Source organism: Scylla paramamosain, chromosome 46, assembly GCF_035594125.1.
Source record: "Scylla paramamosain isolate STU-SP2022 chromosome 46, ASM3559412v1, whole genome shotgun sequence".
NCBI lineage: Eukaryota > Metazoa > Arthropoda > Malacostraca > Decapoda > Portunidae > Scylla > Scylla paramamosain.
In genome coordinates this window covers 9673358-9685857 of record NC_087196.1, presented here as the reverse complement: position 1 = coordinate 9685857, position 12500 = coordinate 9673358, and the positions used below count along the sequence as shown (strand labels likewise).

At 37.8% G+C, this 12500-nt stretch overlaps 2 protein-coding genes across 2 annotated transcripts in view; one reads left to right on the top strand and one right to left on the bottom strand.

Annotated features, from left to right (window-relative positions):
- The window catches only part of LOC135094815 (ubiquitin carboxyl-terminal hydrolase 46-like), a 15433-nt gene extending 9295 nt beyond the window's left edge, over positions 1–6138 (top strand). The window contains exon 9 of the mRNA XM_063995221.1: positions 1–6138. This exon is cut by the window's left edge and continues 1767 nt beyond it. The gene's annotated coding sequence lies outside the window, so the exon portion shown is untranslated.
- A 1644-nt stretch (positions 6139–7782) lies between these two features.
- LOC135094816 (signal peptidase complex subunit 3-like) lies at positions 7783–11231 on the bottom strand. Its single transcript, XM_063995222.1, has 4 exons — positions 10966–11231; positions 10396–10558; positions 10103–10206; positions 7783–9537 (listed from the first exon to the last, which is right to left on the bottom strand). Exons 1-4 carry the CDS (start codon positions 11106–11108, stop codon positions 9402–9404), a joined length of 546 nt encoding a protein of 181 aa, XP_063851292.1. The 5' UTR covers positions 11109–11231; the 3' UTR covers positions 7783–9401.
- Positions 11232–12500: the final 1269 nt, after the last annotated feature.

The window sequence follows — 12500 nt, the reverse complement described above, 5'->3', positions numbered from 1 at the left end:
TCCTAACCTAACCATTAAGTACGCCGCTAAGTAAATAAATCTATATAAATACAAAATATAAATATATAAATATATAAATATCTATAAATATATATATATATATTGAAACGTGCGTACTGCTACGTATGTGTGTGTACGTATGTAGCTATGTATGTACGTATGTATGTATGTACTTGCTGTAATTGCACCTGTAAATAAGAGTCTATTATTACAGAGAGTTTTGTAGATAGGCTATTAATAGTGACAGATCTCTCCTTTTACTTCAGACTGGTAATGTTTTGTTTTGGTTCTCCTCTCTCTCTCTCTCTCTCTCTCTCTCTCTCTCTCTCTCTCTCTCTCTCTCTCTCTCTCTCTCTCTCTCTCTCTCTCTCTCTCTCTCTCTCTCATTTTTTCTGTTGTTTATTTTTTCTGATATTTTCTTCCTCTTTCTTTATTCTCTTTCTCTTTCTCTCTCATATTTTTGCTGTTATTTATTTTTTCTTCCTCTTAAATTGTTTTGTGCTTTTTTATATTTTCCTTTTTCCATTTTCATTATTTCCTTTTGTTTTATTCTCTATTTCTTTTGTACATTTGTGTAATTTCTACTTTCCCTCTTCCCTGTGTTTATATTCGGTTTACTCTCCTCATTTCTCCCTTTATTTTTGTCTAGTTATTTATTTATTAGTTCAATTTTTTCTTAATCTTTCCTGTATTATTCCCTTGATTTATCTCTCTCTCTCTCTCTCTCTCTCTCTCTCTCTCTCTCTCTCTCTCTCTCTCTCTCTCTCTCTCTCTCTCTCTCTCTCTCTCTCTCTCTCTCTCTCTCTCTCTCTCTCTCTCTCTCTCTCTGTTTACTTCATTCTTCATCCTCCATTTACTTTCCCCATTTCTTTACCCTTCCTCTTTGTCCACACACGCCTGGCCAGTGGTTCCTTATTGACACACCTGACCCCATCACCACCACCACCATCACCACCACTACCACTGCCACCACCACCACCGCCACCACCTATTTTATTTTTAGAGGGAAGAAAACTAATTGATTTTATTTCCAGTTAGATCATTAATCAATATTTTTTGGTTTCTATTTTGTAATGTTCGTTGTTTGGGTCTTGATTTGTGTTGCCATTAGCTGTAGTGTTTTGTTTGTTCATGTTTTTATTCCAGCAGTGTTTCTTGGCTGGTGATTGGCTAGTGTGGTTGGCGAGGAAGGAGGCTGATTGGTCAGGGACGTGTGGGGGAGTGTACAATTCAAATCACAAGTGCTAAGGGATTTTTGAACCAGACTGTACCTCCGTGACACGATTTTGATATATACATACCCCGTTTTGCTCCTGTAGTGACCACCCCTCCCCCCATATCCCACCCACCTATTACTTGAGACAGGGCTAAAGGCTAGATCTTGTCAGTATTACAAAGGGTACTATTTACATTCTCAAGTTAGCTACAAAAATGAAAAGATCACAAAAAAAATGTACTTCGTCACTCGAGAACTTTTTACGGAAACTTTGGAACGATGGTGTTTCCTGTTTGTGTGTTTTGCTATTCCATATTGAGTGTCTTGTAGGGTTTTTTTTTTATTTGTTTTTTGTTATTGTGGTTTCTGTGTCGTTATTCCATGTTCTTTCTCTGGAGGGCACGTCGATGGATACGTCATTTATTTTCCTTCCTGTTGTTATGTGTTGCTGTATATCAAAACACACACTGCTAGATAGAACATTTTGATACCTACACTTTTCTAAACTGACAACGCTCACAAACATTTACCCAAATATAGAACACATGCGTAATTTTATAAACATACAGTACTTATTGATACACACACGCACACAGACACACAAATACACACACACATATTCACACAGGACCAAGATAAATAAAAACAAACATGAAAATTGAATTAAACAAGGTGGGAAGATATAGTGAAAAAAACAAACACACACACACACATACACACACACAAACGCACACAGAACTAAGATAAATAAAAGCAAACATAGAAACAGGACATAAGAATAGGAAAAGATAATAATAATAAAAAAAAAAAAAACAGACATGCAATACTACCAAACATGCTCATACATCTCGTCCACATGTTGCCGTTTGGCCGCGGAACACTTTGCCGTAACCTTTCGTCTCCCTAACACTCCCCCTTACCCTTCCCGTCTCCTTCCCCATCACCAGGACACAGCCAGCACCCCTACCCCCCTTGTCATCTTCCATCACCCTCACTCCTGCTGCTGTTTTCACTCTTGGCGTCTCTAACCAGTGTTGTGTGGCGTCCAGAATGATGATGTAGGTTTTGTTTATCTTTTGTCTTGTCTGTGTTCATCCATAGAGGTTTGTGGAAAGACAGTGTAGTTGTTTTGTTATCTTGTGTCTTGTTTGTGTTTGTTTGTGGAGACGTGGGAAGATTGTGGGTTAGTTTTTTCATTCTGTGTCTGTGTCTAGTTTTCTTGAGACTCGCAGAACGATTATGCTGCTATTTTTATTTATTTTTTTCGTCTATGCGTATCTTATTTTTCGATACCCACGGCAAGATTATGCAGGTTGTTTTCATCTTGTGTCTGTGTTTATCCTGTGTTTCGTTTGAGACTCGCTGCAAGATTACGCAGTTTGTTCATCTTGCGTCTGTGTTTGCCCCTTTTTTGAGATGCGGCAAGATTACATAGTTTGTTTTCATCTTGTGTCTGTGTTTATAATGTTTTTTGAGACTCATGGCAAGATTACACCGTTTGTTGTTATCTTGTATTTGTGTTTATCCTCTGCTTTGAGACTCACTGCAAGATTACGCAGTTTGTTCATCTTGTGTCTGTGTTTACCGTGTTTTTTTGATACTCGCGGCAATATTACTCAGTTTGTTCATCTTGTGTCTGTGTTTATCGTGTTGTTTGAGACTCGTGGCAAGATTACTTAGTTTGTTTTCGTCTTGTGTCTGTGTTTTATCAGTGGCGGTGTGGAGTGACAGGTTCCTTGCACCGTGAAGTGAGGGTGTCATGTGGTGGCTGTTTCATGTTATGCATAATGGATTGGTAATGTTGTATTGCTGAGTTGAGGTGTTGGTATGTTGTGTTTCATCTCGTGTTTCAAAATCACAACATTGTATGGCATGTCGAGGTAATGCTTAAGTTGAAATATTGGTGTCACAACTTTGTATTTCATCCGGTGTTTCGTAATAGCAAGATTTTACGGACGTTTTGAAATGGAGGTCTTTCTGTTTTGTATTTTATCTTGTGTTTCTAAATGGCAGTATGTTACCGCTGTCAAGTAATGTTACGTCACTAATTTGGTCCTGTTGTCTTGCATTTCATCTTGTGTTTCAAAATAGCAACTCTACAGATGTCTTGAAATGTTATGTCACTAAGTTGCAGTCTTGCTATCTTGTATTTTATTGTGTGTTTTTAAATAGCAACACCCAACAGCTATATTGAGGTAATGGCACGGTTTTATCAGTCTAGTGTGAGAAACTGTTTCATACAATTATTATTATCACAGTTATTCATATCTTTTCTGGTAATGATAGAATTTTACGTCGGTTCACACCACTAGTCCACTCACAACCCATTTCCCTCGAGTCACAACCTTAATGTGTTCAGTAATGCTTGATTTTGTGCCTTTATTTGTCTATTTCACCTCACATCATTCTGCCAGTTCACCAAAACCTTATTCTGCACAAACTTTCATTTACACTTTCTCCCAACAATATTTTTTTTATTCATATTACCAGTGCCTTTAGTTTCTGCCTTTATATATTATGAGTAACTCTCCTTTCTGCCTTTATTTCTCTTATTTCACCTTGCATCACTCCGCCAGTTCATCCAAAAACCTTATTCTCCACAAACTTTCATATATGCTTCCTCCCAACAGTATTTTCTGACCTATATCATCATTAACTCTTTTAAGTTTCTGCCTTTATTTGTCTATTTCATTTCTCGTCACTTAGTCAGTCTGCCAAAATATTCTGCACAAACTCCCCTTCTCAACCATATTTTCTGCATTATACCATCATTATCTCTCCAGTCCCTTCTTTTCTTCTGCTTTGGTTTGGCTATTTCATCTCACGTCACTCAGCTGCTCTGCCAAAACTCCTCGCAAACTCCCATGTATGCTCCCTCCCAGCAATATTTTCTCTTTTATATCATTATCTCTTTAGTTTCTTCCTTTAGTTTGTGTCACATCACCTTGCGTCACTCCACCAGTCCGCCAAAACACTTAATTTATCACTAACTCTTACCTACAGCTCCTGTCCAATGTTTTATGTATATCAACAGTACCTCTATTTTTCACTTTGATTTCTCCCTAAAACACTTGCTTATTTACAAGCATACACCGACCCTCAGCCATGTTTTCTGTATTATATTAACAGTATCTATAATAACGCTAAGTATTTATTGTATTACCACTGTTTTTGTGTAATTTCTCTCGGTGTTCTACCTCCATGGCAGTGATTATTGACAGACGTACAGGAACGCCTCCCCACACTGCCCTCTGCTCTTGTATTGTCAGTATATGTATCATTTCTGCAAGTGTTATCATTATGCATCATTTCATTTCACTGTAGTCACTTTCACATTCCTTCAGTCACCCATCCACACACACACAAACATAAATACAGTTTCCGGCATTGCCTTTTCTCGTTGTATTATCAGTGTATGTATTATTTGTGCAAGTATCATCATTACTCATAAATTTTTCATCACTACATTCTCTCACATACACACACACACACACACACACACCAGTATTCAGCCTTTTCTCTTTCTGTATAACAATTGTATATATAATTTCTGCAAGTATTATCATTGCTCATCACTAAAACCATACACACTCATACACACATCATTGTACAGTCTCCCACAATTCCTTTCCTCTTATTATATGAATAGTGTATGTATTGTTCCTATTTTACATCACATCACATCACTACAAACACCTACAGACACACACGCAGTCCCCCACAGGCTAGCCGCAAGTCTCAAGAGTGAAAACAACAGCAGTGCCAGGACATGAAATCTTTGCCATCTGTTCCCCTGCCAAGCAACACTACTCTGCCTCTCTCGTGTCGTGTGCCAGCCAGGAGGGGCAGTGGGTCTCTCTCTCATCCTGGAGGCCTGAACTACATAGGGTTCTTGTCTCTGTGTGTGAGTGTGTGTGTGTGTGTGCCTTGCGATGCTATGGAATGCCTCACACATCTGGTATATCCTTGTTTGTAATTAATTGTTTTGTCTATCCAGGTGTTTTCAGTGAGGCATGTTTGTGTATGAGTGTGCCTTGTGATGTTTTTCTGAGTGTGTAGGGTGAAGAATGCCCTCACACGCCTCACATGTTCTGTTTTATAGTTACGTAATTGTTTTCTCTCATCCATAAGGTGTTTTAAGCAAGGTATGTGTGTTTACAAGTGTGTCTTGTGGTGTTTTGCTGCGTGTGGGGCAGTGAATTACAGATTAAATTCTCAACACGTACCACAATATTTCTTGAAACTTGAGAAGGTATTACAAGTTGGTAGTTATTTTTGATAAAGCACAAAGTTATTTTACGTTGTTCTGGCGTTTTACTCAAGACACTCTTAGAACGCCAACATAAGCATCCATTTAATTATTTTTATGCGAGGCTAACTCTTAGGAGGGTAATTTTACACAAGGCACACTCGTAAAACACCAATACAAGTCTCTGTTATTCAGTTTTATACAAGGTTAACTCTTAGGAGATCAATAAAAGTCTGTCATAGTTTTACGCAAGGCCCACTCCTTAAACACCATTACAAGTGTCCGTCAATTCTCCGCAAGGCACACTCTGTCATTGCAAGCCACCACAGCTCAATGCAGCACAAGCCATCACTGTCTCTGGGTGAGTGAAAGACCCACACCATCTCCTCTCCCCCAGGACAGCCATGACCCTACCAAGTCCAACCTCTGTGATATTATACGTATTATTATTATGCAGGCTGTGATGGGGTCATGACTCGGCAGGAACGCAGCACAACACTTGCCTCTCACTCGCCTCCCTTCCACACTGGCTACGTTTGGGTCATCCTACAATGTTTCTCTGTCCTTCCCATCCTTCTCTTCCCTGCCCTCACTCCTTCCCTCTCCACTGTTATTCTGGTACAGTTTATTATTGTATATGATGTTGAATAGTAAAGAAGTCTGAAGATCATTAGTGGTGTGTTTTTATAAACCTTGGTGTGTGTGTGTGTGTGTGTGTGTATATGCTGAAAATGTTTTGTCAGCTCTTTTTTTTTTACTTATTATTTATTTTTTTTACTTCAGTGCAGGTAGATAGAAAGAAATAGCATATTTTTTTCATATACTAAAAGTGTCGTGTTAACTTTTATTGATTTATTTTATTATAATTGGAGAGATTTATAGAAGGATACAATGACAAGCAAATGTTGTTCCTTTGATACAGGAAAAATAGGAAAATGATGTTTATTTATTGGAAGTGTAATATTAACTAGTCTCTCAATGTTTGGAGATGTTAATAGGAAGATACATTAACATATTTTTATTTTTTTACTCTAATGCAGAAGACAGGACAAAATATCATAACTTTGTTGTTGTGGCCACTTTCTGAAAACATGATGTAATTTCTTTTCTGAGCAGTCAAGAGAGAGAGGGAGAGAGGAAGCTTTCAGATAACAGCAGGAAACGTTATCAGTCACTTTTCTGAGAGTTGGAGGGAGTCAAGAGTGATACCACACAACACAGGAGCACCCCAGTCTTTCCCAACAGTGGTGGCAGGAAGTGAAAGCTTATGTCACTGATACCAGTACTGGGATGTCATGCCTTTGTTTTGGAACCTTGGATATCTTTGTCAGTCTGTTTCTATCTTAGCCAGATATTTATATTTTTCTTTTGTTAACTAGTATTAGTATTCATATATTTTATTATTTATTTATGTTTTATTATCTTCTTAATTAGCACAAGCATGTATTCATTTTTTTCTACATTGTTCATTAACTCAAGTAATCTACACAAACTTTTCCAGTAGTGACAGCAGGATGTGGAAGCTTCTGTCACTGATACCAACACTAGGATCTGTCATGTCTGTGCATGCCTTTCATTCCCTTTTGGTTAGGTCCCTTACACCTGTCAGTGAAATTCTATCTAACATATTCATATTTTCTTTTTCTGTTTGAATTGGCAATAAGTATTCATCCATTTAATTATTTTTTTGTTATATTTGAGGCTTATGTCACTATACTAATGCTAGGATATGTCATAGTTGTGTTTTTATTAATATTCCTTTAGTTTATCACCTTAGAATCAGTCGGTCAGTTTCCATCTTGAGTTTTCATATTTTCTTTTTCTGTATGAATTGGCAACTAGTATTCATGTTTTTTATTTTTTTCTCATCTTATTTTCTAGTCTAATTTTTGTGTCAGAAGTGCAGCAAACTGACCTTCATATTCCCACTGAAACTTTGAGTCATTTGTAAGATGCTGGATAATTTCATGTTTTGTATCTTTGTTTTTCTTCCTTTCTCCTTCATTTATTTCTTGTACCTTTCTTCCTCCTTCATTTTTCCTTTCTATCCTCCTGCCTTGTAACTTTCTCTCCATTTCATTTCTCTTTTCCTTTCTCCTTTATTTCTCTTTTCTTTCCTTTTTTATATCTGCCTTCTGTCTTTATTTTTTTCTTACATTTCTCCCTTCCTGCTTCATATCTACCTTTCTTCCCTCCTTCCTTTCTCCCTTCTACCTTTCTTCCTTTCATTATCCTCTTCCTCCATGCCTTGCCTTTCCTCAGCATTCCCTGACACAGCAACAAGAGCAAAAACGAGGAACCACACTGACACAAGATGAAGGAAAAGTCACGTTTATTTCACTGATAGCGAAGGACAGACATTCAGAGCTGTGCCCATCAACGCCCCCTCTCCCCATCACTACACCTGCCGAGGCTCGTCATATGGGACACAGTGTGGTATAAATAAACAAGAGGAAATTGAACACCCATCACCACCACCACCTTAAAGTTATTCCTCCTCTTCTTCCTCCTTCAGGTAATATTATTTGTTGTATAGGTATTACTTTGAGACGTCTATTTGTCTTTTAAGTTTGAAATTGTCTACTTGGTTTTAATAGGAGTTTAATATGTATTTTATAACCTCAACATACAAATGACGGAATAATAATAAGAAATATATACATTACATCCTGGGGGAATATTTACTTGGGTTTTTAATGTAGTAAGTTTGAGTGTATGATGTATTTTATAACTTCAAAATACAAATAATAGCAAAAAAATGTGGGTAATGACTAAATAATAATAAATACATTACATTCTGGATTAATACAAGTCACTACTAACTAATAACTCTGAAATAATAATGACTAAATATAAACCAAAAAATAAAAGACAAAATTAGTAACTTTTAAATAATGGTGACTAAATATAAAACAATAATGGGAAGAAAAAAAAAATAAAAAAAATAAATAAATCAATCAATAAACATTTCAGTAACTACACATGAATAAAAATAGATAAATATGAAGAAAAAAAAGTGCAAATCCAAACATATACACCCATGGCAGTGTCCCTGATCCTGCTTTCAACTAGTTCTCTTATCAAAGGTGTGTGTTTTCTCTTCTCTCTTCTGCAATGCAAGTCGCGGTTCAGTCGAGTGTTGTGCTGTAGTTCAGAAGCAAGACGCACGTACACATTGACACACACACAAACACACAGTCACACACACATATACACAGAGACACACACATGCACGCACACACAAACGCATGAGATAACATTTGGGAAGGAAAGATGTAAAAGAAGAGGATGAGAAACGTAATGTGATGAAAAAAATTACGTAGTGGGAAATTAAGAAAATACGAAAAATAGAAGAAAATTTAAAGGAAGTTAAGAATTGGGAGAGAATAACAAGGAATAACAGGATAAAAAGAATAGAGGAAGGTAGAGATTTACAGTGAGTGAAGAAAATGCAGATGAAGCAAAATGTGACAAGGAATTGAGAAAAAAAAAGAAGAAAAAAGGAAAGTTTAAAGAGAAAGTCAAGAATGGGAATAACAATAACAAGATAAATGAAGAATAAAGGTAGAGAATAATGACAAATTGAAACAAACAGAAAAAGATGAACACAGAGAAAGAGAGAAGGAATGATGAAGTAAAAAAAATATGAAACAAACAAGGAGAAAGCAACAAATTAGAAGAAATGAACACAAACAAACAAGAATCAACAAATTAGAGGAGGAAATGAAAAAAAAAGAAAAAAAAAAGAAAAGACAAAGATAAACTGGAGACAAGAAAAAGAAGATTGAAAGAAAAACTCAAACCAAAGCAAAAGAATGAGAGAGAAAAACAAGGAAACCAACAAATTAGAGAGAGAGAGAAAGAGCGAATATTAGCAAGAGAGAGTACAAGAGTGAAGGGTGAAACAAACAGTCCCTCTACACCCTATCCACCCCTTCAATAGGAGCTCCTGCCCTGCGTATATTCTGAAGGGAACGTTAGGCGATATGACCCACTGCCACTCCACAGGGGAAGCGTGCCAGCAATGGGGATGATGTTCCAAGAAAGGGAGAGAGAGACATTCTTGTGGCCCCTGGAAAAGATAAGAGGAATTAATGGCAGCCGTGTTGAAGGAGTGTGTCTGGGTGTGTGAGGGTGTTTTTGTGGGCTTGTGGGGTTGCGTTTGGTTGTACTTGTGTTGTTAGGTGTATTTAAGTCGTTGTTGAATTAGTCTTTTGTGTGTTTAAGTGTCCTCTGTTTGTTTTGGGTGGTTTCGTAATGTTCTGGGTGTCTGAGTGGGTCTCTGCGGGTGCTTGTGGTGTGTTAAAGAGCGTTTTTTGTCTATTTAAGGAGATCTAGTGTGTTTCTTGATGTTTAATGGTTGTTTAAGGTGTTTTAGATTGCTTTGTGTGTGTTTGTGGGGTGTTTGAGTGCTTTTGTGGTGTTTGTCTGTGTACTGGGAATGTTTAACTGTGTTGTGCTGGTGTTTGAGTCTTTTGGGAGTGTTTGAATGTGTTTGGTGTGTTAGCAGTGTGTTGGAGTGCTTGGTGTGTGTTCTGGGGTTGTCTGATGATTTTTTGGGGTGTTTAACCATAATTATTTTCATCAACAGAGAGAGAGAGAGAGAGAGAGAAAGAGAGAGAGAGAGAGAGACTTACAGCAGGCCATTCCCGTCATCCCAGAAATAGTACTTGAGGTGTTGGTTCTTGAGGGACACAACAGAGGCTTCCCCACGTCGGATTATCTTGTCCCACAACACAACCTGCAAGTAAGTAGTAGTAGTAGTAGTAGTGGTGGTGGTAGTCATATACTCGTAATTACTAGTATCTTTTTTGTTGTAATTGTTTTTTTCAAGTTTTTATTTCAATTTCACCGGTAAATGCAAAAAAACTGCGCATAAACTATTGTGTGTGTGTGTGTGTGTGTGTGTGACCTCAAACAACGCACTGACCTGGTTGACCTTGTTGTTCTGTGTCTCATACTCGGCCACCAGGTACAGGAAGAGCTGCTTGGTGTTCCAGTTGAAGAGTGGGGTCAGGTCAGAGTTCATGTCAAAACGCAGCGCCCCAAGGTCATTTTTCTCCCGTGACACAGCGTACTCTGGCACGTTCTTCCTGCAGGAGGGAGAGGGAGAGGCAGATGGAGATGAGAGAGAGAGAGAGAGAGAGAGAGAGAGAGAGAGAGAGAGAGAGAGAGAGAGAGAGAGAGAGAGAGAGAGAGAGAGAGAGGACAAGGAGGAGAGGAGAGGAGAGAGGAGGGGAGAGGAGAGATATAATGAAGACAAAATACAAAAATAGACGTGTCAATTACATACTACAGTAATGCGAACCTTTCTCACGGCGTAAAATTGCCAGACGAACCTTAGGAAAGACACAGACATACCCAATATTGACGTAGCCCTAAGCTGACGTGTCCTAACAGCATATGGCAACAAATATCTCTCTTACAGCACAAAATAAGCATGTGGAAAGATATAAACTTAATAAATAGTAAGAGTAAACAGTAATATCCTTGTTCTCACAGCACAATATTAGCGGCGGTTATGGAAACAGGTGCACTGTAATTCTTGAGGAAGGTGGAGGCGAAACATCCGAAAGTGAGCGCCGCCAGTGTGCTGAGACTGAAGGCGCTCACGGCATTCACGCGGGACAGGAAGGTGTGCATGGCGGCTGCTGTGCGGTGCCGAGTGTGCTGAGTTTAGGGCTGGCACGGGAGGGATGTGTTGTCACTGGCTCTCTGGCTGCCACCTGGACGCTGCCTCTGTTTGGCCTTCTTCGGACCGTCTCGGAATGGGAAGGTTCAGATATTTTTGGATTTTTTGCTTGTATATGCTTCTCAATATTAATTTTTCAGTGCGTAGGTAATATTTTATTTATTTATTTATTTATTTTTGTAAATTATTATCAGTTTGGGGGTCAATTAGTGTGTTTGCGTTTTCTCAGTTTGAATAAAGTTTTATCTTCCTAGACTAAATAATGTATTTTTATTAAACGGGTAGGTTAGTGAATATTTTGGTTATTATTCAGTTGTATCTTACACGATATTAAGGGTATTATCTATTACTGTAATATATGTGAAGACTGTATGTTACTGCCATATTATCGACATCTATATTAATATACAAATCTCACTGTATACGCATTTTTAAGTATAAAATATCAAGAAATAATTTTTTGGTTGTTATTTATACATTTGTTTAATCACGTGAGCGTATTTGTGTAATCTTGGCAGTGAGCGAGAAGACACGAGGGCGAGATGAGCCATTGGTCGCCATCACGTAAACAACAGCATACACATCGCAAGTTTCCCTTCATTTCTCGTGATTTACGGGTGGTGTGTGTGTCGGGGCGGGTGACAGCTGGACACACGCCTCCATAAGTGTCTCAGGGACCAGTGCGGGGAGTATAGTGATTACTTTAAGCCTCTAACGTGGAGAACTAACAGGGAAATGAGTCATCAGTCTACCTCACTGGAACAAACCGCGTAAGTATGTTTTTGTTTACACATTTGTTCATTTTTCAGTTCAAACATGCACGAGACTTGTTTGTACTTGCCTTGTGGTGTTGTTTGTCTGTCCAGTGGTCATTCCGCCATCCGAGTCCTCATGGTGGTGATAATGATGCTTGTTTACAATATACTACTTCTGTTTATTTATTAATTTGTTGTATTTGCGTTTTCCTTAAGGCTGAGTAAGGAAAGTTATTGTGTCAGTCTTTCCTTCCTGTATAGTCAAGTTAGAGGGGTTTGTTTGTTTGTTTGTTTGTTTGTTTGTTTGTTTGTTTGTGTATCGCTGATGTTATTGTGGTTTACTTATTATTCATTTTTATTTATTCCTTTCTATCATTTTATTTTCTGTTTTTATTATTATTATTTTTCATTGTGGCTTTTAAAACTACTCGTCTCTTTCTTTCCTTCATAATTTTCCTGTTGTTTATTCATTTGTTTGTTTATTTATCTATCTACATCTTTGAAGTGTCGAAGGCTTAGGATAAATATATATGCTAATTAAGTTATCTTCTTCTCATACTCATTGTTCATATTTACCTTTGCGCTTAT

Bases quoted from the DNA above. Each gene is read 5' to 3' on its own strand.
- LOC135094816 (XM_063995222.1), bottom strand. From the start codon at position 11,108: ATGCACACCTTCCTGTCCCGCGTGAATGCCGTGAGCGCCTTCAGTCTC. The intron at 10,207-10,395 runs GTCAGTGCGTTG...ACTTACTTGCAG, and splicing joins AGAACAACAAGGTCAACCAG to GTTGTGTTGTGGGACAAGAT. The intron at 9,538-10,102 runs GTAAGTCTCTCT...TATCTTTTCCAG, and splicing joins GATGACGGGAATGGCCTGCT to GGGCCACAAGAATGTCTCTC.